The 26,479-nt window shown below is 44.7% G+C and overlaps 2 protein-coding genes across 5 annotated transcripts in view; one reads left to right on the plus strand and one right to left on the minus strand.

The window, feature by feature from the left end:
- The window catches only part of FBXO32 (F-box protein 32), a 36,020-nt gene extending 9,547 nt beyond the window's left edge, over positions 1–26,473 (minus strand). The window contains exons 1-6 of the mRNA XM_029923451.1: positions 26,226–26,473; positions 20,037–20,149; positions 18,849–18,898; positions 17,620–17,712; positions 4,783–4,876; positions 3,709–3,893 (exon numbers count right to left, since the gene is read on the minus strand). Coding sequence (XP_029779311.1) covers positions 3,709–3,893; positions 4,783–4,876; positions 17,620–17,712; positions 18,849–18,898; positions 20,037–20,149; positions 26,226–26,341 — 651 coding nt within the window. The 5' untranslated portion in view covers positions 26,342–26,473. The remainder of the gene's footprint in view (positions 1–3,708; positions 3,894–4,782; positions 4,877–17,619; positions 17,713–18,848; positions 18,899–20,036; positions 20,150–26,225) is intronic.
- Positions 1–26,479, plus strand: part of WDYHV1 (WDYHV motif containing 1) — a 162,093-nt gene that overhangs the window by 72,685 nt on the left and 62,929 nt on the right. The window lies entirely within an intron of this gene.

Below are 26,479 nucleotides of genomic sequence, written 5' to 3' on the forward strand. Positions count from 1 at the left end.
GTCTCAGTTTCCCCACATCCAAAATGAATTGGCTTACAAGACTCTGAAGATCCCTTCCAGCTCCAACAATCTCAGATTTGGATCAGCTTCAGCCTCTTAACTCATCAGAAGTGTCTATGACTTGACAATTTAAATTGTTCAGGCTGCTGGGCTGAACTTTCAATTGTTTGCAAAAATTCAGGACTTTGCCGGGCTGCTGAACGCTCTAGACCTATTTGTCATTTATCATCTGCTGGTGATCATGGGAGCTAATAAAACTGCCATGAAATTTTCTTTTTGTTTCCAGCACTTCAAAGCATCTACTTTTTTGGTTAAAACTCCCAGGCCAATTATTACATGAACTCCTATTAAAGTCCATTTGGCAGAGTTCACTCTAAATTTTCAAACCTGAACTTTTCCAAAATCCTTGCCCAGACCCCACGTGGAACCCTTACTCCTGATAAACAGTTAACCACTTGCATACCTTCTTCTTTTTGAGTGTAAACATATAAAGGAAAAATAAGTCACCCTTTCTCCTCCAATCAAGCATTTGGCTAACAAAATTCTTTTAGGGGCACCTGAGTGGCTCAGTTGGTTAAGCGTCTGACTTCAGCTCAGGTCATGATCTCACAGTTGGTGGGTTCGAGCCCTGGATTGGGCTCTGTGCTGACAGCTCAGAGCCTAGAGACTGCTTCAGATTCTGTCTCTCCTTCTCTCTCTGCCCCTCCCCACTCGGTCTCTCTCTCTCTCTCTCTCTTTCTCTGAAAAATACCTTGAAACAAAAATCCTTTTATGGCCACCCTGCCCCACGCCAAACCAGTTCTCTTTTTCCTCCCTTCATCCTTTATTCTATTAATTATTTTTGCCAAACAGCTTTGGCTCCATGTAATTAGAGATGAAATTTGGAAGGGAAACGAGATTATATGCCAGGAAGATAGTGCTAGAACTTTGGCAAATAGAAAGCAATTACTGTAAATGTCACCTTAACGTTTTTGTGTAATAACATACCTCTCTTTGGTCCAAACTGTTAAAAAGTTGGCTTTAAAATATAGTCCACACTAAAGTAATGAAATCCCTTCTCTCCTTCTTTCCTCTAGAGAGTTGGGCATTTGTGTGACAAGCTCTTTAGATCTCCATGGGTTCCCATCACTGCTCTCCAAATACTGTGGCTCAGAGGAGGAGAGCTGGGAAGGGGTGTGGGGAGTGAGTGTATGGGAAGAGGTGCAGTATCTGTAGACAGGCCCGGGGTTCAGTCCCCACGTTGCTACATCTGACCTGTATTGGGGTACCGGCCAGCCTGTTCTTAACTACTTAGCCTCATTTTTCTCATTTCATTTCTAATGGAGTTGCCGGGTAGGATGGAAGAGATAATGCACAGAAGTACTTGGCACAGTGCCCAGTGAAAATGAACTATCATAAAGACCCTACTTACAATTATTAATTAATACAATGTGAAAGACTTGGGAAAATGCCTGCTGAAGAGTGAGCCCTTAGAAATAATAAGAGCTGACCCATTTAAAGACTTATTACATGTCAGGCACTGTTCCAAGTACTTTCTAGGTTATTGAATCCTACCCTAGGGCTAGGAGATAGGCATTACTGCCCTTATTTTCCAAATGAGGCCCTGAGGGGCTGACTAACTTGCCCCAAATTCTGCAATTGGTAGATGCTCATCATCATCCCTAACCCAGGGCAGTATTTTCTATCTGTAGTCCGCCAAACATGCACGAGTTATTTCAGGCAGGTGGTAGGGGACTTCTCCATTCATTCATCTCAGATTTACTGACCGCCTTCTGTTTTGAGCAAGGCAGAGGGAATAGAGCGGGGGCAAGATGGCATCTTTCCCTGCAGTGCTCAGAGGCCAGTGAATGGAGGCAGGGAAGTGGAAGAAGCCAGGAGATAATTTCAGGTGGCAAGAACTGCTCTGAGGTGAGGGGAGAATGGTTTTCGTGGATCAGATGGTCCAGGGAGGCAGGATCAAGCTTGGAAGTGGCAGGGAATAGCTTGGAGCAGAGGGGCGAGTGAGATGAACTTCAGTGTCTGATCTGTTCTGCACGGGATTGCACTGGATTTAAAAGGTTTGCAAAAAGCTGCATCATGGAATAAACAGTTGAGAAGAAGCTTGGAAACCTCTGATGTTAAGAAAGCTTTGCCGTGTGAGGAATAGAGAGTCCTAGTTCTAGACTAATTCACCGGGCTTCTCTGGCCCCTCGGTCCCCTCAAACTCCATGAAGGGTTATAGCAACCACGATGGCTACCTTTCTGGAATGTCCGTGGGTCCATTAAGGGGGTTTTAGGTAAGAATCCCATGGAGGTGCAAAGTCCGTCAGCGGCTCTGGCCCAGGGGGCTCCTGTTGTGTGGACAGAGGGGTCAGAGGCAAGCTCTGGGTGAGTGTGATCATCTCAGCAGTGTCCCAAAGTTGCCTGGGGAAAGATGCCCTTGAGACAGATGGGACTGGCTCATTTAGATCACTGGCTAATTCTCTGCTGGGCTTAGACCAAAAAAAAAAAAAAAAGTATGAAGTCCCGGGCTACACAGAATACCAGAAATAATCAGGTAGAGGGTACAAGTGAGTTTTCTGGGAGAGAGAAGCTGGGAATCTGGGTCTCAAGTTCACGTTGTCAAACTATGGCCACACCTGAGAGAAGTGATTGGGGTAAACTTTTAGAATGAATTAGGTAAATGTTCAGAATATGCTCTCTTAAAATAGTCAAATAATTGTGATAGCTTTTGAAAGATTATCTGGGCTTGAGCTCTGCTCTGTGTGTGTGTGTGAATAAGTGTGGGAATTGTAGCTTAAGTGATTCTAAAAAAGTTACATAATTCTGAGGCTTCTAGTTATTCCCTTTGTTTCAGAGTTTGAGAAACTGAGGCATAGAGAGGGTGTTAACAGCAACGCTGCATTTTGAAAACTTCATATAAAGTAATTATTTAAATGTGGTCAAACAGGTTTTTTCCTGTTACTGTCTCGAGAGATGGGGCAGACCCAACATTTATCAGCTCGGTCCCGGAACCACTTAAAACAGTGCGGTCGGTGATTAGATACGCAGTCGAGCGCTATGTGAGCGGTCCAAGTGTGCCTGCCCATTAGCCAGCCTTAGAGATTACAGCAGTGTCTTTCTCACATTTTTTGTGTGCCTTAGTCCTGCTGCTCACTAGGACGAGCTCAAGAGCTGGGGGCCAAGTTATGTTCTAAAAGTCAAAAGGTACTACTTATAGTAGGTTAGCCATAATATAGGGTTTTTGTTGTTGTTGCTTTGTTTTTTACTTTGAATGAGAATTACTCTTCTCTTTTCCTACATGTATGTTCACAGTCTTTAACCAAAGGCTTTCTTGTCATAATTATTCATTGGAACTGGAATTTTCCAAGCCACTGCCATCACTGTATCCACGGCAGCATTCCTAGAGCTGTAAGGGACACTTTCTTTAAGAGGAACTGGGCAAAAAGGAGAGATTTCCCCCACCTCCCACCCCCCTAATCCAAGTCTCCAGTTTTCCTGCCATGTTTCAATTCACACACTTTGATCTTGTTTTGCCAAGTTCCTCTTCCTCCCTTTACTGGGAAGTTGCAGCCCGCTCCCTGCACCCACTAGAAAGTATCAGATCAGGACAGTTCAGACTTCATCACCAGAGTGGATCTAAAGCCCCGGGGAGGCTGCCTGGCCTCACTGGGGAGGAAGCAACCAGTGTCTTTCCCGCCGGTTGGAAGCCGGGGCGCCCCTGCTCACCCTGGTGATTTGGACATTGTTCAGCTGCTGCTGCCAGTGGAGGATGGTCTCCATTCGGTACACCCACATGTTGATGTTCCCGACCAGCACAGACTTGCCGACTCTTTGGACCAGTGTACACAAGGACGTGTAGAGGGTCTGGAGTAGCTCCCTTATTAGTCTGATGTTTTGCTGGTCTTCGAGGACTGGAGTGGGGAAAAAAACAGTATGAACAGTTATGATGCCGGAACACTGTATATTTTACAAGTGGGCCTTTCTTGTCAATTCTGCTCATGTTATGTGGGTAGCGCCTCTGGAGACATGGTTTTCTTTCTCACTGTTATTTATTCTACACTTAGCCAAGCTTATGCACTTGAGGTTACTGGGTAGAGTTTCCATTATCTAGGTCTCTCTTTGTTCTCTTCTCCCCAGTTTTTGACAAAGACTCTTTCTCCCTTCACTGTTTTGCCAGTACCAATGGCTCACCTGACCTGAAGGCAGTTTTCTTTGCCCAGCAGTGACGTCCTGCCCAGCAACTGGTCAGCAGTCAGGAACGTGAGTTCTGATCCTGTCTGGCTGAGTCTTTGTGTGATTATGGATAAATTACTCTTCCTTATGGACCTTGGTTTCCCTCTACGTACATGACTCAGATCTTTAGATGTGAAGTTTCTTTTAGATCATATAATCTATAAGTCTATTCTGCCTTGAACATAGCTCAATTTTCTAGGAATTTGGAATCCAGAGGCTTAGTTAGCCAAGGTTGGGATGTGTGCCCACATTGAGAAGTTGGAGAGGCTAATAGCAGAGCAAATGGATGCTCCCAATAAAAGGATGGGAGGAGGGTGATGGTGTCTCCCTTGGTCATGAACATGAGTGACACTTCTTTCTCAACTGGAATTTGGCATCCCTTAAGTGCATTTCCATCCACTCACTCTTCCTTAAGTCTAATGACAGGTTCATTCTACTGGAAAATCTATCTGCCCATCCCCATCTCTATAAAAAGGAGAGAGAGAGAGAGAGAGAGAGAGAGAGAGAGAGAGAGAGAGAGAGAGAGAGAGAGAAAGAGAGTGAGCACATGCACGTGCAAGCACTCACCTTTCAGTACCACTTTTTCCAAAATGTTCATGAAGTTCTTTTGGGCGATGCCACTCAAGGATGTGAGCTGTGACTTTGCTATCAGTTCCAACAGCTGTGGATAAAAATAGAAGTTGCCAGGCTTAGAACACAGAGACATTTTCCCCCTCTAATCTTTGCTTTTGGGTCACATGACACATAGATACAGACTGACGGGGAGAGATAGATGGCAGGCGGGCCCACAGTGCAATAAAAAGCAGATGCTCAAAGTGAAAGACAAATGGGGGGTAATTCAAAACCCAGGAATCAGGCTGAATATTTAATTGTTTTTTTTCTTTTCAATATAAAGAGTTTGGCTTCAGCCAGAGTGAATTCACTCTGCCTGTCCTACTTCAGCAAGTGAAGCTGAGAAACTCTAAAGGGAACAAAACCTCCAATGACCTGCAAATGTTGGAGTCCTACACAATCACTCCCAGCAAGAATTCTTCTTCCCCTTGAACTTCTTCCCCAGTGGCCCCAACTGCTCTCAAGGGACACTGCAGCTCATGGTCAGCAAGATGCGCATTTTCCAAGGAAGGGGCAATTCTTATCCAGAAATCTCCTGCTCATGCAGCATTCTCAGTAAAAAAGGTCTGTTAATTAGAACCTTCCGTTGCATTTAAATTCCTGTAGAAAGAGGCCAATCACAGGAAAAGAGAGGAATTCAGGGTTGTATAGTATATATATATATATGTGTGTGTGTGTGTGTGTGTGTGTGTGTGTGTATTTTTATTTATATTTATATTTCTGCTTAGGGGCTCGTGTCCTTGTAGCCCCGAGCTGAGGGTTCAAATCTTGATTTGACCACCTATTAGCCCTGTGGCAATGGGCACGTTACTAATTTCTTGGTGCCTCAGTTTCATCATCTGTACTAATAATACTCAGAGTCCTCAGACTGTCGAGAGCTTTGAATGAGGGAACAGACATTGCACAGTGCCTGGCACAAATTAGGTGCAAAATAAAGGTTGGTGTTTATTGAAAGAGTGTGTCCCAATCCCACCACCCTCTTTATCACCAAACAAAAAGAAATAAAGGTAATAATTTAAGTTGATGCATCCCTAGTCTGGTCTTTCTTTGGTAGCAAAATTCTTTACAGATGTGGAAATATTTAAAAAAATCTATTAAAAATTCTATTGTTGAAAAATGAAACTTGAGACTGGAAGGGAATCTTAGAGATCATGTAGTTCAGCCCACTTAACAGATGAGCAAAATGAGGCTCAAGAGTCTAAGTCTTATCAACTTAGTGAGAGCAGGGAGAGGACGCGGCAGATGCTCTCACAGAGTTATCAAACAAAAGAAGTTGATCTAAAGTGAAAATTTTCTCAGAGCCCAGCAGGAACCCAACTAACTCACCTTAGACTTAAAACCAAGACCCCTGTTTTACATTTAAGCCTAAATTTCTGCTTCTAGGAAACATTTCAAGAGTTTCATCTCCTGGCCAGGCCCCAGTCCGACTTCACTTTGGGTCAATAAACACCGAGTGTGACACTGTGCTTGAGCGTTGGAATCAAGGCTGAGGGAACTAGCAAAGTGACATTCTAAAAATGAGGCTGCAGAGGAGAACTGAAACTTCTGGATCAAAGCCCCAGGCAGTTCAAAGAACCTCTGCTTCCAAGACATTTGTTTAAAACTTCTGTCCTCCGGAGCCCCTTTGGAGACTGTCAAACCACATACAGACTTTTAATTTCCTGAACATAATTTTACTTTCAAGTAAAAAAAAAACTCCAAAGAACCAAAAAAACCCCAAAACACCCCAAAATCTTTTCCTGCCTGGCTTCTGTATCTCTCGCACATGCAGGGAGAAGGAGGTAGGGCAAGGCGGGGGCTGGTTCATTAAGATTAGTACTGGTGACCCAAGGGTGGAAGTCAGGAGCTGATCCGTGCCCACTGCGAGAGGCGAGAAGTCAGGACGTCCACAGAAGCCACATCCATGGGTGGTGACCACACTGGATGACCTCTGCTTGTCTGGTTCAGATCTGTCACCAACCAGCATGTGATAGTCAAGAGAGGAGTGACAAATGGCACCAAGGGACTAGCCAAACCTCGCATTTATCTCCCTGACCAACAACAACCAGGTTGAGAAGGCCAGCCCGAAGGTCTATTAATACGCTGTGCCTCACATGACCAGCATCAAGCACGATGAAAGAAAACACAAGCCTTGAGTGGCTCTCGAACTGCAGTTAGCTGTGCACCGTGACTCATCGTGCAGTGGGAGGGGGGAGGGCCGGCAGAGCTCTGCCTGCAATCCATCCCAAACCCAGACTCCACGTGACTCCCATCTCTTGAGGGTGTCCGTTTTAATCTTGTTTAAGAACACACCAATCACAAGGAGGAGGAAACTCTCAAGGCGATGACTATGCATCCGAGGGAAAACAAAAAGCCCTTCGGTCAGATTAGATGATGTCTGACTAAGGAGGAGGAGGAAGACGGCAGCAAAGATTTCTCAATCAACATCAGAACACGTCAACTACCCGAGTTTAACTTGATCTCCAGAGAAAGTCCCTCTTCCCACTGCCAGGCAGAGGTGGGGTCAGGAGAAAAAATCCTGGAATAGGAGCAGACCCAGCTTCTCTAGCTGGGTGACCGCTACAACTGTATTTCATTAGCAAGTATTTTCTGAGTGCCCACTCTGTCCTAGCACTGTGGCAGGTGATGTGAATGTGATCACAGGGCCACATGATGGCTAGACTCATGGAGTTTACTGTCTAGTCAATGACAGAAGTCATTTAATTTCTCAGAACCCCATTTTCTTCATTTCTAAAATGGAAACAAAAGGACTACCTACTTTATAGGGTTGTTATAAGAGTTAAAGAGATCAGGTGTAAAAACCCATTCTAAATACCAAATTCAAGGCATTATTACTATTACAAGACATTATTTCTTCCTATTTCAGACCCTAGTCTCTTAGTGACGTTTACAGCTGTTATCTGTAAAGGGCCAGAGAGTAAATATTTTTGGGCTTTGTGGTCTATAGGCTCTTTGTCACAACTACTCAGTTTAGCAGTTATAGTGCAAAAGCAGCCTTAGGCAATATGTAAATGAATAGATGTGGCTGTGTTCCAATAAAACTTTATTTATCAAAACAGGTGGGGGGCTGGATTTGGTCCTTGGGCCATAGTTATTCAACTTCTGATCTATCTATCTATATCTCAGATATAAATATATATCATAAATATATAATAAAGTTTAAGATTTATATTAAGATATATAAATCACTACAGATACCTAGACTGTCCATGGAGCAATGATACTGTGGAATGAATGAATATATATGTGTCAGATACCGTGAAATATATATATATATATATATATATATATATACTCTCTCATATATATATATATATTTTTTTTTTTTTTACAGGAGGGCTTCAGAGCCACACTTTGTACCTCAGTTTCCCCCTCTGTAAGCTATGCATAATAATACTACCCACTTCAGAGTTGCAATGAAGATTGACTATGTTCATAAAGCATTCAGAATAGTGTCTGGTACAAAGAATACACTCAAATTATTATCATTAGTTTTTATCATAATACAGAGAATATCACTAGGTAAAATTGATGCCTGGGAGTGAATTAGTAAAGTACAGATGGGTTAAAGATCTTTAGAATCCTTGTATTTTAACTTTATGTATTGTCAACCAAATGCTTAAGTGGTTTCAAATTTTAATTCCTTTCTGTCACTTTTATTATGTTTGTGATACATTTAATAGCTTCCTGTCTGTTGATGAACGCTAATGTTGATACATTTTATGACTTACATAATTGTATCTACCGTGAGGTCTTATCTTGCTAACAGTAAGTGGGGGGTTCCTACATATCAGTGACCCCACTGGGCTCTTCACCTGTACACTCTCGCTTAGTCTTCAATGGTAACCTGAGGAATTAGGCTCTCCATTTGAAAACGAGGACACTGTGGCTCAGAGAAGTTAAGTCAAGCACCTTAAGTCACACCAGCAGTAGTAAGTGTGGAGACAGGACCAGCCAGATGTGTCTTAACAGAAAACATATTAAGGACTTCAGCTTTTCAGTGTCGATCAAATTTGCATCTACAGCCAAACTTTAAAACTAGTAGCAATATCAAGTATTGCTATACTCTAGGAGACAGAGTCTGGAAATGCCATATTAATATTACATTGTGACAGGTAATCAGCTTTTACCATTAAGGGAGGAATAATCTGCAGAAAATGTTAACGTGATTGGGATAGGGCCATTGTTTTGGGTAAATCATTTAGGTCTACTTTCCACATCAGCAGAACTCTGCAGGTCCCACACCAGTAGGTAGTATGGTGTGGAACTAGTAGTAAAGAGGACAGAATTGATTACCTTTACTTCTGTGTTAAAAGAGCTGTGTGCCGAGGGAAGCAAGGCTGTATCTAGCAATTTCTCTACCAAGATGACCTAGCCAGCTGGATTCTTTGCCCCCGGCCACAAGAGAGCAAAGGAAATTGTCCTGCTTGGAAATGGCTCTTTTCTGCTGGGCAAATTTTAGCCCAGGTTCCAGTAAGCTGCGCTGTGTTTAAGGAGAGGCAGAGGGTAAAGAGGAGGAGAAGGCGGAGAAGGAGGAAGAGGAGGAGGAGGAAGAGGGCTCTCAGACTCCTGAATTCCCCGGTATCACTGCCGCGTGGGCAGTCCGGGTATCCGGAGTGATTTGCAGGGACTGCTTGTGCAGGAGCAGGAATGGTTCTGGGCTACCAGAGGAAGGGATGGTGGTCACCGCATGCGGAAACCACATCCTGCCCTTCAGCTTTGGCTCATGCTAGTTTTGGAGACATTGCGTAGGAGAAAATCTAGTTGCAAGCAATACCATAGAGCAAATCTTGGAGCGGATACAACTGCAGTTTGAAGTGGTGTGTGGAACGTGAATGGGCAGAAGAGAGATTCCCCTCCTGTCTCACTTCTCAAAGAGCAGCGTTCTTACCTTCTCTCGCCTTCGGTTCATCATAGCATTCATACTTTGAACAATCAGCTTATGTCACCTCTCTGCCTGAAACCCTCAAACAGCTTCCCTTAGAAGAGAATCTAACCTCCTTTCCGTGACTGGCAAGGTCCTCCCTGATCTGGCCTGGGCCCCTCCTCCGACTTCATTTTGCACAGGCGCTTCCCCAACTCATTCTGTTCTAGCCGCAAGGCCTGTCTTTGGTTTCCTGAACAGGCTCAGCCCAGTCCCACTTTCCAGCCTTTGCCCTTGTCACGGCATCGCATGCTGGCTCTGACCCACCCCTCAGGTCTCATTCAGATATCACCTGCTCAGGGATGCCTTCCGTGACCATCATCTATGGAAACCTCACCAGTTTTATCTTACTGTCGTTACATTGTTCCATTGACCTATCTATGAAATGATCGTTTCCTTACTTGTTGACTAATTGGGATATGAACCTCAAGACAGCAGGGGTTGTTTTGTTTACCACTCTACCCCCAGCCTGGCACGTGGAAGGCAGTCAACCAGTATTTGTTTTCTAAACATTTGTCTTTTAGAATCACTGAGTGTTGTAGCTGCAAGGTACCTGGGAAAGATTTCCCCAAATTCCTCCTCTTTAGATGAGGAGGCTCATGATGGTCACATGACACAATCACGGTCAATGGTAGATGGTCTGGACTGTCAGGATGGAATTCATATGCGGTCTGGTCCCAGATGGATGCTTCAGGAGTAAATTACTTAGAGTGCAAACAGATCACACTTTCCAGGAAGGCAAGCAGCTGAGATCTAGAAGAACACTAAATAATTTGGGCTTCAGAAGCACCAACAGAAGCAGTAGCTTCCCTGTGTGTTTGTTTCAGACAAAACCACACGGAGGTTAACAATAAGGCTGCTGGTCAAGCATAGTCTGTCTTGCATAGACTATTGTTAAGAACATAACTTATCTCTAAATTTTTCTATCTCTTATGACTGCGGGCTCTGAAGTTTGAATTATAGGTCTGATTGAAAAACATGCCTCAGGGTTATCAAAGGGAGGAAAGAAGCTTCCAGGAGCATCTGCCATGTCTCACGTGTTCAATACCCAAGCTGGGTACCTTTTGTCTTTTGCTAGAAACCTTTGGTTACATCAGGCAGTGCCTCTTTTTGTACTGAGTGCCATGTACTTTCACGACCCCTATTTATTCAGTGGATAACACAGATTAAAAACCTGGAAAGTTTTGTCCTGACTTTGATCTTAAACACTGACAGGTTGGAGGAGGGAACATTTCAGTTACATTAATAATCTTCAGGCATGTCAAGATTGGGTAAATATTATTTGCAAGTGAAACATCTCTCTGACTGAGAGTGTTAAAATCCTAAGAAGGAGGGCCAAGTTTACACAAATTAATTGTATTCTCATCTGAGAGAAACTTGCCTGTCTTCTATCCTCCCAGATATTTTTTAAACTGTAATGGTGCCTTGGTCCCTGTTTGCATCAATCTGAGCAGCTCTGTTGCCTCAATCATCCTGCTTTTAGATTGGGCTTCCCGTCTACTCTAACACTCCTCACCCCTACCCTCTGATTCCATGAGGCTAGATGTCACATCACCCTGGGCCCCTGGTTGACCAGTATTCCCCTCCACTTCCATTCTTTCTTATTTCCAGTTTCCTGCTCACACCACTCATCCCTGCAAAGCTTTCTCCCTGCCTCAGCACCTAGCTAACTCCTGGAAGGACTGGTTCTTCAGCATCAGATTCAACCTCTTCCAACAGGCTGTCTTTGGTGCCCCCCTCCTCCAGTCTCTTAGACAAGACCAAAACCCAATCTGCCATTTCAGTGGTGGTTCCTTGTCCCCCAAGTAGCCCAGAAGATCCAGGTCTTCATTAATTCTCAAGTGGCTATGGCGACACTAGGTAAATGTTATGGGTTTCATTCAGAAATACCTATTTAGGAATTTGAAAGCATTCACCAGGAGCAGTCTGTGATCTATGGGGACCTAGCAGAGGGACGGTGTCAATTCCTTGCCTTTGGGGCTCCTCCTTCTGTGGACTGGAGGGACCTTCAGATCCTGGCTCAGTTCCTAAAAACAAACCTTACCCTCAAACAGAGCACTGGGAGTATGGTGTCCGGCGCTCTCAGGAGCTTGCCTCCTCCAATAGGAGGAAAGTCTGCTGAACTGGCATTTAAAACTCAGCTCCCCTGGACATGGTAGCATATCCTTCTGCATAGGAAGCACCTGGTGATGTAGAAACTAGACAGAATTTTTTGTATATTTTTGTATATTTCTGGGCCCGTGGTGGGATAGGTTTAGATTCTGAGTTCTCAAAAAAAAAAAAATTGATCTTGAGGTCTTCAAAGTGTGATGGGAAAGGAAATCTGACAGAAAAAGTATAAAACATCAACCTATCCATTGTATTTTATCTTTAATCTCTATTATCTATTTCTGTCATCTCTCTATTTGTGTGTCTTCTAATGCCTGTAATTAGGACCCTAAAGATGAGGATATTAATGGCAACAACTGAGTCTCTTCGAGGGCTATCCACGTACCAGGCCCTGTTGGAAAGCATTTAAACTTAGTTTTAATTCCCTGAGCAACATGATGGGCCAGATACTATTATTAGCACCTTTTATAGGGATGTGATTCAGAGATGCACTTATGAATATACACAAACTGAGAGCACATGCTTACGTTATTTGTTTAGGAGTCCATGCTCAAAAACACCACTGTTTTGGTTGGCCATTCCTCATTTTTTCGGGTGCCCCTCTCCTTCTGTGGGTACCTTTCTACTACTGAAAGTATCCCATTACTTCTGTGGGATACGTAGGCATCCCTGTTTCTTCAGGTAGCTCCCTCACTTCTGTTTGTGAGTGTTCCCCCTTCTCTGGGTACTCAGACATTGCAGTATCTGCTTGCCTGAATGCTTGTTAGGACTGAAAAACCAGGAATTCTAAGCGACACAGACGTTCTCCTGTAAAACCCTTGACAACCTAATCAGCATTCACTGAAGGACCCACGCTGTGCCCTCAAATGTTAATGCCCCGCAGTGGATTCTCACGGTTCCAACCATTTCTGCAAGTCATTTTCAAATAGGCTCACAGCCTTGTTCTTTTGACTTTGTTGCCATCAGGGTGGCTGGCCTTCCTCCCTCCACCCCAGCTTCTCTGTCTCAACGGAAAAATATACTACCCGTTTTAAGACCCAGGTGGCAGAGGCCACCCTCCGTTAGAGAAAGGCGCCAAGTATGTGAAGTGCTATATTAATCCAAGGTCACTGCGGCAGAAGAACCTAGCAAAGGGGCCAGGCTTCTCCTGCACATCACGACCCACCAGAGGGTTGGCAACCGCTCGTCCTTAATTGAAGGCATTGGGTTTGAATTTGAGTCTTAGTGACATATTTCAGTCTTTTGTTTGCCAAACCGCCAGTCAACTTAAACGAAACCATGTTTTTGGAAAAGACTTTTAGGGGTTGTAGGAATGCAGTAACTTGCTGGAAACGTTCAAATGGACTTAGGGTGGTAATGCAGAAAAAAATAACGTGCATTGGTTTAGGGTGTGATTTTCTTTTGTACTGCAGAGGGAGAAGGAGTAGGGTTGCAAGCTTTTGCTTGTCCTTTTGGTTCTGCTAGCACGGACGGGTCAGTTTTCTCCAGTCAGGGGCTGGTCTTCAAGGTTCTCCAGGACCTTTCTGGTCTAGAGGTAGCATCCACATCCCAGAGAGAAGAGCTGGAAGACCAGGTCAAATGGCATCCTGGCATTAAAGCCTCTCCTGCATGTATGCCTTACTGTGTCTTGTTTAAACATGCAATATGGGGTGCTTGGGTGGCTCAGTCGGTTAAGCATCTGGCTTCGGCTCAGGTCATGATCTCACGGTTTGCGAGTTTGAGCCCTGCATCAGGCTCTGTGCTGACAGCTAGCTCAGAGCCTGGAGCCTGCTTTGGATTCTGTGTCTCCTTCTTTCTCTGACCCTCCCCTGCTCACACTGTCTCTCTCTGTCTCTCAAAAATAAAAAATAAAGATGCAATATGCAAAATATAGCATTTGGGCTCCCAATAGTGTTTTGAGCTGGTTCCCAAACTTGAAAACACAGGGATCACCCGAAGGGTAAATTTATGTAGCAGTGCATGGGCCCCACCTTCAGTTAATTAAATCATATGCCCTAGAGGTGGGCTTCTGTAGAGAAACAAGCTTTGCAGGCGATTCTAGTGTGCAGCCAGTTCAAATGAGAACCAGTGGGCTAGGCAGGCTTAGTTCACAGAGCGGGGAGTTGATGTGTGATCTCCAAAACCCAGCTTACTGGAGACCTACTTTCTCCATTGGCTTCTCTGTGCCTGGGCGTAGTTACCTCCTCCAGGGGACCAAGTTCTCCACTCACCTCCTCTTGGGGACCAGGTTCCAGCCCTACCACCAGCGCAGCCCCAGAAATCCTCGCCAGATCCCCAGGGGAACTGCCAAACTATTTGATCTTTAGGCATGGTGTAAACCTGTTTTTAAAATGACCTTTCATAAACGGGTAGGTCGTTGCCTCTGAAGATTTTAGATCATCCTTAAAAACCAGTTAAAATTGTATTTAAGCCGGGGGTGTGTATAGTGAAGGGGAGAAAGGCAGTGAGTATAACCTGAAGCCTATTAAAATAAGATGCAGATGCTATATGAAAACCCTTTCTTTCCATTTTATATTCAAAATTTTTGATTCCATAAATTCCAAGAATTTTCGTACCTATGGATAAAATTAGAAAATTTTGAGATAGTGGTGTTGGCCCCCTTTTTTTTTTTATTGCTTCTGCATTGCCTGTTTCTGAAGAGGACAGCCAGCATTGAACACATTTTGTAAAAAAAAATGTACTTGGCTTTAGAGGCAGCCGGGTGGCTCCGCTGGTTAAGCGTCCAACTTCAGCTCAGGTCATGATCTCGGGGTTCATGAGTTAGAGCCCCAGGTTGGACTCTGTGCTGAAAGCTCAGAGCAGACCCTGGAGCCTGCTTTGGATTCTGTGTCTCCCTTGCTCTCTGCCGCTTCCCACTTGCACTTTGTCTCCTCTCTCAAAAATAAACAAAAATTTTTTAAAAAATATACTTGGCTTTAAAGAGACTAGAAAACATTTTTTTAAATGCCTTCAAAGTTAGTTCAGTTGTTCACTGGAACTAAGGAACCATTAAAGTACTGTATTAAACCATTAGTGGGAAGATGGTGGGGACATAGTGGCAAGCTACTTTGCAAAGCTGCCTTAAGGGTAAGAAGAATAGAGGAGACGTGCATTGAGTTCCTTACAAGAAAACCCTCAAAATGCAGTGCCTGTCATTAAAATGTTTTAAGCTTTTTATAAAAATAACATTATTTCTCAAATTATAGAGGACTCTAACAGTGAAGGAGCAAGAAAAAAGAGATTGTTCTTTCCAAAACAGAAGCATTTTTCCACTACTGCTGAACCTGACAGTTCTGAAAGCATGCGGCAGTTTAGATGATGTAAGGGAAAGTGCTGGTATTTTACAGTTAGATATGATCAGATACAAGTTCTCAATGCTGAGTCTTAATCAAGTGCCAGATTTCCCATTAATTTTTTTTTTGTAAGTAGAAAAACATTTATCAACTGAATTGAAAAGGCATATTAGGGAGAATCAGTGATAATTTAGGTGAGTAGGCAATAATAAATATTAGTAGCTGACTCTGAATAATACATTCAGATTTGTAGGGTATCTTCATATACATTAGTGAGTTCACCGCTACTCTGTGAAGTTGGGGTTGTTCTAAATCCTTACGTAAGGGGCAGCTGAGTCTTAGGTTGTCACAGTGTGAAAGCAGGGGGGCAGGGGCACGACTTCAGACCACTATACCTTCTGTCTTCTGCTTGCAGAGAACTTACTACGGCAGTGAAGAGTGTGGGCTCTGACACTGACCAGGTTTCAGATCCTGCTTTTGTTGCTTCCGTAGCTTTGTGACCTTGGACAAGTCATTTTACCTTGCTATACTTCCATTTGTTGAAACTGACAATAAAAGTACCCACACTTCATAGGGTTAATGGAAGGATAAAGATGAAGGCACATAATCGCATGAAGATAGATTTTTGCTATTATGATCTTGTTCCTTTGCTCTATTTCTTGTGAAAGGAAAAACAGGTAGGAAGAATCATCTACAAACTGACCGTTTTGCTGATCAGTTTGTAATTAAGATGTCAGAGCTGGGTGTCCTCCTCTGACACCTAGAAGATGGAAACTATTCATATTCTTAGCAACAGTTTCCAGCTCTTGCTGGGCCTGTCTCCAACCCAGCCTGGGCTGGGCTGCAGGCCACAGTGACCTCCCTGAAATGGCAGAGTCACACTGAATGACGTGAACATTTCATCAAGAAGGTCTCTCATTTTCGTCCCTTTTGGATTGGAATAAGGGCTCAGCTGAAAGCTGACAGATCTGCTCATGTGGTCACAGGCTCAGCCCAGAGCTTCTAAACTACAAGGAGGCCTGGGTTTTTATCAGGTCAGTTGGGACAGCTAGGCCAGCATCTGCCCCGATGACAGGTGAATGATCCAGGCCTCAAGGGGGCTTGAATGTCATTGCTCTGGCTGAGCCGTGGTGGCAATCATGTGACTCAGTAACTGGGCACTGAGAAGCACAACAACCCAGGAGAAAGAAGATAAAAACCCAGCCACGCAACACCCACAAGGGGTAAATTCCCTCCTACTTTTTAAAAATTTACTTTTTAAATTTACATCCAAGTCAGTTAGCATATAGTGCAAGAATGATTTCAGGAGCAGGTTTCTTAATGCCCCTTACCCATTTAGCCCATCCCCCCTCCCACAACCCCTCCAGTAACCCTCTGTTTGTTCTCCATATTTAAGTCTCTAATGTTTTGTCCCCCTCCCTGTTTTTATATTATTTTTGCTTCCTTTCTCTTATGTTCATCTGTTTCGTATCACTCCCTTCCTACTTAAAAAAAAATTTATTCTTAATGTTTTATTTTATTTTTTGAGAGACAGAGTGCAAGCAGGGGAGGGTCAGAGAGAGAGGAACACACAGAATCCCAGGCAGGCTCCAGGCTCCGAGCTGTCAGCACAGAGCCTGATGCAGGGCTTGAACCCACGAACATGAGATCATGACCTGTGCTGAAGTGAGACACTTAACTGACTGAGCCACCCAGACTCCCCAGTTCCCTCCTACTTCTGAGCCTAAAACCCAAACAGCTGCTACCTCTCAGGTTGGACCACTGACAGAAATGCACAACAGAGCTTGGGGGGTGGGGGGTGGGCAACAACAATAAACCAATTAAAAAGAATCACTGACTTGAAGAGCATGGATAGACTTATTTACTTACTACCTTCATCATTAATATCTTGCCAAGGCTCCTTAAATATCTCCCCCTCCAACCTAGGGTTTCAAATGTAAAGCAACGGACCCAAACAGTTAGTTAGTATCAAGCTTTAGGTGAACATGAGACTAAATATGTTATCACAAGGGGTGGAAGGGAGTCACGGGAAAGATGCACTGAGGTGCTTTGAACTTAGGAGGTTTTGTGGCCTAAACCAAGAATGCCGTGGGGTCACCTAGAGTCTGCTAACGCAGGACAAGGAGGACAGGGAGAACAATCAGAGGTCCAGAACATTTTTTAACACAAGCCACGGTGTTTTTCGGCTTGCTTACTACATTCTCTTGCCAATGTTGCCACCAGAGTCCTTGCTGCCTATAGGGTGTCCCATTTATGGAGGGAGGAGGAAGTGGCTTACATGAGGGACTACGGCCATTCCTATCTGTCACCACCGTCCTCACAGGATCCATGGGAGGACTCAAAGTCCGGAGGTGGACAGAGGTGGACTGTTTTCCACTTTTCTCAAAATCCTCAGTGTCCTACAGAGTTATTCTCTGGGGGGAAACTACCTCAAGAGAACCCGAGAAAGACAATTCAATGGAGACTCTGCTAACCTACAAAACTCACCCGTACGACGTAGTTAAATCTTCTGGAATCCAGAATGGCAGTTGAGAAGTCCAGCCTGTTGAAAGCTTCACCCAGAGTGCAATATCCATGGCGCTGAATATGAAAACGGGGGGGGGGGGCACAGAGGTCATTCTCCAGAACGGTGCACCTGGACCCTACTGGCAAGCTGGATGCCTGTCTCAGGGAACTATGGGAATGTGCTGTTTTCCTGGGCCAGGATGAGCTCTTTCTGGGAACCCCCTGTGAGCCACAAAGGTGGACAGTGCAGCCAGCTGCTGCTTTAGTCCATGACTCACATGTTAAACACCCCTCTTCATGATTTACACCATTTGGGCTCTTGTTCTCTGCATCAGCTCGAATGGGAAAATCCTAAGGCGCTTATCCAGGAGAGGTTAGGAGTTAGACGCAGAGGGTCACTGTAACATCTCCTGGGAGGAGAATTAGACTTCCTCGTGTCAGCACTGCCTGCTACCTTGCGTCGCATCCTCAGTGTTTTTCTCATTGGGATCATCAGAAGCATTTTTTAAAGCTTTCAGGAGGAAGTAAAAGAAGTTTTGATTTTTTACCTATGAACGCACAAGGCATTGGGAGGAGAGGGCCCTGACTCACAGCATCTGCTCTGAGTATCTGGGTAGTGGTGGGTGTGCCATGATCCCCATGGGCCCCAAACCACAGAGGGATGTATATATTCACCAAAGTCCCTGACAGTGGTAGAAATTCCATCATTCTACCACACTGTCTGGTAACCTGAATATCTGAGCAGATGCCTGCTCAGGGAGAAAATATAATGTACATCAAAGTGTTTTATAAAGTGCCATGCAAATGTCATTGTTACAGTGCCTTGTCCCCTTCCACATCTAGCTCAGTGTCTCCTACTGAGCAGACATGAAAACTTCTGGTGTGTTTAGTGATTAGCTCCTCCAGGGCTAAAAGTTAACCAACTTGGAGTCTAAAGAGATCTCAGAACAAAAGAAAGGCACCGTTCTGGGGGGAAGGGCCAGGGCTTTATAACAACACATTTGAGATGGGTATCCTAATCTTTATAAAGCACTTTTACAAACGTGATCTCACTGAATGGGGAGTCTACCTACTGACGTCCCGGTAGCCTTAACTCTAACCCACACCTAGCCATGACTTGAAGTCATATTCTTGCCCAGTGTCCCTCCCTATCCTGTTGGGAAATTCATAAGGCTAAGCATATACTCTTTAATAAACAGATGGATGCCCACCTCTTTAGTACTTCCTTTGTGAACATAGATCCATTTTTCTTGGTGGAAATCTACAGAGGCAAAAAAAAAAAAAAAAAGGAATTAACAACAAAAACCCCCACAGCTTTAAAATTTGCAACATGCCCCAAATCTTAAACTTGTTTCTTTTTCATATACTCTGATGTGTTAAAAAGTTTTAACAGAAAGGACAGAGACCTAAGGTGCCTGGGTGGCTCAGTGGGTTGAGCATCCAGCTTTGGCTCAGGTCATGATCTTACGGCTTGTGAGTTCGAGTACTACTTTGGGCTCTGTGCTGACAGCGTGGAGCCTGAAGCCTGCTTCAGATTCTGTTTCTCCCTCTCTCTGCTCCTCCCCTACTCATGCTCTGTCTCTCTATCTCTCAAGAATAAGTAAAACATCAAAAAAAAAAAAAAAAAAGAAAAAGGACAGAGACTCTATGACAATCTAAGAGATGCAAATGTCTCATTTCTGCAGTGTATGCATATATACATGCACACATATTAGAGTTACGCGTATTTGGCCTGAAGCACTCCCGATCTTTGATCATCAGATTTAGTACATCAAGGCTTCACACTGGAAAAAACATCAAACACCCAAGTCCAAGTTTGTTTTAAATGTCAAACCTACAACTTATACAAGGGCATAAAAAGTAGAAATAAAGCAGATAACGTGAAGAGATCATGTAGTATGGGTGGATAAACGAAAGATCTGTAAACTAAAGATCTGTAATTCCTGCTTATTCCTAGGACTTTATATTCTTACCTACAGCATCTAGAAATGCAGTAGTATTTATACAAGGAAAGAGGGAAGAACAAATCTGTTTTCAGAGCCTCACAACACAGTGACAAAAGCACATGCTGGAACTGATTCAGCTGACCATATCACTGTATAATATAATAATCAAATATTAGTGACAAGCAGGAAAAAAAACCCCACTCTGACTAGCAACTGACTTATAATAAACAAGACTATAAAGAACACATTGATCTTGCTTGTAAAATGCACAGCCAGGTTTCTGAGTGCAAAGTTCCCAGTAACCTCTGTCAGTGACACAGCGAACATTAAAGCGGATGGCTCACGTTCGAGGTCTGAATCCCCCCCGCACCCGCCGCCGCCAACCCCCAGCCAAAGAACCAATCCTAGGGATCTTCAAACAGCTTTCTTTTAAGTTCAAAACAAATGGCTTACACTGGGTTTTGGTTTTGCTATTCAGCATGTCCTTCTTTCTCTTCTTGGCTGCAACATCATAGTTCAGGCTGTTGAAAAGGTTCTCCTTATTGTATACTTCCTTGTTGCAGTAACTAGGAATAACAGAAGAGGGGATGAGCTATCACAGCTATACTTTAATAAGAGCTGTTTCTATAAATAACTTACTGAGTTATAAAACACCAACATACATCTTCTCAAACAAAACAGTAAAACCCCCTCAAAAGAAGTCTGTTTGGCCACAGACCTCCCTCTTTGGGGATGCAATATTGTCACATCTCCGTGGAAGGCAGGGATGGGGGCTTCTACTGCTTTTGAATTCCCAACAGTGCCTGCCTTTGTGTTTGACACACAGCCCATCGCCCTTTAAATTAGGGCCATGCCGGGTACTACAATATTACTTTAAGCAAAAATGAGGACTGCAGCGGGGAGGGAGAGGGATGATTACTGCTATCCTTGGAGTACACAATGCCTTCATTTTGCAAAAGCATCCACTGGAAGCTGCTTTCTAAAAACAAACAAACAAACAAACAAACCCCCAGCTTTATGGAGATATAATTCACATACCATACAATCCATACATTTAAAGTGTACCCAAGCTTCTTTTAACTAGCACGCCTCTATCATGCCTTTGAAACATGATCACATTAGCAGAAATCTGCCTTACACAATCCACTGCTGGGAGATGTCGAGTGTACATGCGAATTGTTTAGATTTCATGTAATTCCATGACTAACACTCGGCATCATGCTACGAGGTGAGGACCTTGGCTCCTAAATAAAACCAGCTGATTTCACAATTCATAAATTCATGAGGGCTGAAAAAACAGAACTGCCCAACTCACGGGTCACTGAAGGATGCACGGATTCAACTTGGGTCAGGTGCGTATTTCTGCCAGTAGGCTGGGCTACCATTTTGGGGCAGCTGAGTTCTATTCTGTGATACAACGTAACTTCACAGTAAAACTCTTACGTTACCCTTTTCATTGAAGGGATGCTGGAGAAATATTGAAGAATTATGAGTAGGCTCCCCAAGTCCCATGAGTATATATATGTACAAGGTGGGATTTATAACGCTCACTAGTGAAACATAAATCAGGGGCTCTTTCTTATATCACCGATATATAACAGCTCTTTAATTTGAGTTCCTTTGCTGAGTTTAAAGTGTGATTTGCTTTGTATCTTCTCTGGACATACATCTGTTGGATAAAATGAGGCACACCTGCACTTCTCCATTCAACAGACTTTATGTAAATGGTCAAAGAGAAAAGAGGGTTTGAAACAATTTCCAGTATCCTGTTGCTACAACAGTCTCTCATGTAGCACAAGTCAATACGTACAATAAGTATCTTGCTACATAAATGCTTACCCCTGATGTCACCAACAATGTGCCCAGTGTTTCTGGACCCATAGGAATAAGCTTGTTGGATAATCATTTGTTAATCTGTCCTTGTAAGGCCATATTTAATACCATTTATTGAGATTTCTAATATCTCGAGCTTTCTTTTCATTCAGGGAAACAGGATATTTTTAGGTTTCACAGAGATGACTGCAGAAATGTCTTCTCTTAGAGACAGATTCTTAAGCAAGCCCAGGGTCAATGTTTGGGGCCAGGCTCTGTGTATGTCTACTTGCATGACTGTAGTAGACAGAACCACTGACCGGTCAGTTACTGCTCCAAGGTCAGCAAGAAAAGAGAGGACTAAGGGAAGGCTGAACTCTGAGTCCTTAGCGCCAATTTAAGAAATTTCAATCAAAGTTGAGGAGAAGGGAAAACGATGGAAGGTTACTTGACTGGTCCATGCTGTATCAAAGCTGAGAACAGCTTTAGAAACCAAAGTTAGGAACGTCTGGTGTGTAAAAACACCACAGGAAGGCTTATTTGCACAGAAAACACACTCATACACCATGAACAGAAACCGAGAACCTACATTCCACCTGCAGAGAACCATAAGATGAAGCAGTTTAACTCTCAATCACACCTCTGAGATCTGGCAGAAAGTTTTCAGAGCCTGAGCCATAGATTGTGACCATTTCCCCGAAATTTGAAATATTTACAGTTCATCTTACTCTCTTCTAATTGAGAACATTTACTCAAGGAATTTGAGCACGTGCTTTCCTTATAGAAATGACAAAAATCTGCTTTAAGCCCGAGTGACTCATTTCCAAAGTTAGTTGAAGGAGAATTTGACATCACTGATGATGCCCTCCCGCTGCAGAATGTAGAAAAGCTTCAACCAAAGACAAACCCAGCATTTTTCTCTTGGTTTATCAGGTTTTAGACTTAAGAGGTAGGGCCTGGAAGGAAGGGCTATGAGGTTTGTTTGTGTTGCCTGTTTATAGGTTTTCTTTCAAGCAGTAACATATTCAGTTAGAGGTTATTCTGAGAGTTCAATTATGTCCATCCCAAGGAAATGCAAAGCCAACAGAAAATTACAACTGAAATTTTTAACAAGAAAAGCCACCACCATTTAGGAGCCATGACATTTCACTTAAAAATTTTTTTTTTAAATTTTTGAGAGACAGTGCAAGCAGGGGAGGGTCAGAGAGAGAGGGAGATACAGAATCTGAAGCAGGCTCCAGGCTCTGAGCTAGCTGTCAGCACAGAGCCCGATGCGGGGCTCGAACACACGAACTGTGAGATCATGACCTGAGCCGAAGCTGGAAGCTTAACTGACTGAGCCACCCAGGTGCCCCAACTTTTTTTTTAAGTAGCACTATTTAAGGATGCTAATTTCTTCATTAAATTCAAGAATAGCCACCAAAGTTGCCATTTTGTGATTAGTTTTTACTACTCTTGATTTTTATAGGCACAGGCATGGAAGAAGAAAAAAGACCTCTCCCAGCCTTATACTATCAAAATACACATACCTAGATACTTAAAGACAACTTTAGAAATTATGGAAAGATTTCAAAATAAGACCATTCGGGCAGAGGAAATAAGGGGGTGGGGGGAAAGACTTCTTTCTCGTTTTTTTTTTTTCCCCAATCACAGGCCACTTAAGAAAGCTGCACCTGCCCCAAAGGGTTTAGTTGTGGATTAAAGCTGGTGAGATTTCTATGCTAATTTGCTCTAATACATATGCAAATCAGCAACCTCCCGTGACTAGTACCCAGATTGTTCTGGTAAAACAAACAGCCCAATAGATGAAGCTTGCAGAACAGTGCCTTGCACACAGTGAGCACTCATAAAAATCTGAACTATTATTTCTGTCCTCTGCAGCACTAGTCGTCCAGGGCACCAGGCTTCCTGGTTCAGCCTTAGCTATATGGAAAGCAACACTGGAGTTTTCAGCTGCAGGCCCCCGGACTTGAGAAGAGTGGCCTGAGGCTCAGCTCGCTGAGATGACTCATCCTGGGGGAGGGGGAAGCAGGAAGGTCGGTGGTGAGGCTTGGAGGTACCTCAACTACCACTTCCTTGAAGCATTCTTGGATCACCCCAAATTCCTGCCAAGCACTTTCCTTGAATTTTTAATCTGCCCACCCACATTTCAACTGGTCATTCCTCTTCTACCTTACGCCGTTTCAACTTTTAAACAAGGGGTACTGCTTTAAACTTATTCTAAATCCTGCTATGATCTCAGTTCAGGGCACTTGGCCAGGATGGCCTTGTAAGGTTCTGCTGTTGGGAGGGGACGGGGTCTGGAACACGGAGAGAATGGCTAGCCGACTCCAGAGAAGGTGTGCTGTGCAAACAGGCTGGGGTCAACTGTAAACACTCTTCCCAGGTGGGGGCCCACCAAGCCACCTTTCATTCCCGACTCTTGTTCACGCAGCTCACAGAACTGGACTTCGAATTAGAGAAGTATACCAGGCCTCTGTCGTCCTCTGTTTGATGGCCCCCCACCCCCTTTTGAAAGGGTGGCCTTTTGTTTTCTCCTAACAGGAGAGGCATTCACCTGTGTAGGCAGGCATTCGGCCCAGACCTTACATCACAGAGAAACATGACCAAGACTAAAAAGAGCAGGGATATTTGAGACTACAGACCTAGGTCTCAGAAGGCCAACTGCTTTTCAGAAGTTGGCAGACTTCTCATGCTAAGTAGGGAAGGGATTGTTTACAATTGGTGGACGAAAAAATACTCCACAAACAAACAGCCAGCTGCTTTGCCAGGAGCTACCAAATGATTCCTAAACTCTGACTCCTCCAAGAGCCACAGGTGGCCACCAGATCGATCACCACTTGTGATCCATGGCAGGGCCACAGCTCTGGTCAGAAAGCATGAAATGGGAGGAAAGAAAGAAGGCTCATGTAGGGAACAAAGGGGTGTGAAGCTATGTGATCCCAGCCTAGGTTAAACTTTTAAACCATTTTCAAGGTCTCCCATACTGTGGCGAAGGCACCACTATTTGCTTCTAAAGGGGAGTGATACCAGCATATCTTGGAGCAGATACAGTGTGAATATTTATATGAGCCAGAGGTTCTGTATTTTGAATCCTCATCGGCTGAACTACTGCACCCTCCTGCAGAACAACCTATAATCATATTCGAGTGAGCCGAGGGGACATCATTCAGCAGATCCTTGCTGTATTTCCCCAGAAAGAATCTGGACTGTTGTGCAGAAATAAAGTAACAAACTATCAAGATCATCATTCCTTAGGAATGAGGAGGCAGGAAGGAAGCTTCTAGTCGACTTAGAAGCAAGCTTCTAGACTAGAACTAGACGCAAGGTCCTAGTTTAGGGAGAATCATTTGGGTAAATTGGTAACTTGCATCCCTAAAAGGTTGAGTCTAGTGACAGCAGTTGGTCTTTTCATTTTTCTATTAAGTAAATTATCTGATTTGCAATAAGACTTCTTATTTGCTCCCCAAACTCTACAGGAATTGCCTCAAAATATCTTTAACATAAGGGTTATATAGGCTTTTGTCAGTCCTGACAACCCGCCAGAATTCAATGCTTTTTGTTTTCTCATTGGAAGACTAAAGGAGTTTGATGTTTTACAAATCACAAACAGATGGGGGGCTCTGGAGGTCAAGCTGTCAAAATAACCACACTTTCTTGATGGTTTTTTAAAAATTGAGTGCCAGGGGCTCAGCCAAAAAAACCACTGGTAAATCTCAGTAAGTGGGAACCTGGTCTGGCTACAGAATTCATCACTGAAATCAATTTAAGGGCTCTGGTGCCAGTGGTTTCAACCAAAGGCTGCGGGGAAGGGCATCCAAGGATGACTGGGCTGCACTGGTCGCCTCTGGACCCACTTTCATCGCCCTTCCCACCTGTGACAAATGGCAGGGATCTGGAAGTCGACTGTTGAGACTGTTGGAGATCTGGGACTGACAGATTCCAGACCACTTATTAGACAGCACTTCTGCGTTATTAACCAAACGGAGCACCAGAGCCTGCTCCGGTGGACCTCGGGTTTTCAACTAGACTGACGCGGCTCAGGGAGTCTTTCTGCATAGATAGGCATCACTTGAACTTATTTCGGTCAGAAAACTGACAGAAAGGGCCACTGAGGAGACAGGTGCAAACGCTTCGTCCTCTCAGAAGCAGAAGGCGTGTGGGTTGCATTCCCGCCTCCCTTCCCTCCTCTGCAGCTCTGCAGCCGCGAGTCTTCACCCTGGTTCCGCCAGTCCGCCCCGCGAGCGCCGGTGCCCCAGGGACCATCTGGCCCCCCTTCCTGGTTACTCATCCTCCCTGCCCACTCTGCGGTCGCCTGTGCGTGGGAAGAGCCTGGAGGTGCTGCACCCATGTCCAATCGCGTCACCCGATTTGTGCCCACAGCTCTCGGGAGCTCGGAGCCCCGCCACCCCAGCGGTTTAAGGGCGCGCAGCCCACTCGCTCGCGCCCCCGCTCAGGCAGACGGCACGACTCCAGTGTCCTTAAGGCAGGGGTCCCCTGAAGTTGTGTGCTTGAGTTGGAACGTTTGCGGACAAGATCCGCGTTTGTCGTCACATTCCCAGAGGGACCCAGGGTTCCGTAAAGAGTCGTGCCCACTTGGAGACGCAGACCTTGAACAATAAGAGAAACCAAACTCCCCAATCCCGTGCTCTAGCGACCTCTGCAGAAACCCGGTCAATTCCCCACCCCCCACTGCTCCCCCACCTCGGCCAGGGGCTCCCTCCTCACCCTGTTCCAGCCCGGCGTGCCCCCCATTCTCCCGCCCCTGCGCCCCCGGAACCAGGCCAGGTCTGCTTGGCGGGGCTGCAAGTGGGTGGCGGATCCACTCACCTGCTGAGGTCGCTCACGAAGCTGCCGCTCTTCTCATCCAGGAAGCGCTTCCAGCCGTCGGCCGTCTTCACCCAGCTCTGCCCGGGGGACCGCCAGTCCTGCCCGAGGAATGGCATGGCGCCGGGGGGCGACGCAACGGTCGGACTCGACGGACGGATGGACAGGACCGGCCTGGCGGCCTCGGGGACGCGCTGCCCGGGGCGGATGCTCCGGGGTGCTGGGGGCGGCTGCAGGGAGGCGGCGTGGAGGGCTGC

This window comes from Suricata suricatta, chromosome 15 (assembly GCF_006229205.1).
Source record: "Suricata suricatta isolate VVHF042 chromosome 15, meerkat_22Aug2017_6uvM2_HiC, whole genome shotgun sequence".
Lineage (NCBI taxonomy): Eukaryota > Metazoa > Chordata > Mammalia > Carnivora > Herpestidae > Suricata > Suricata suricatta.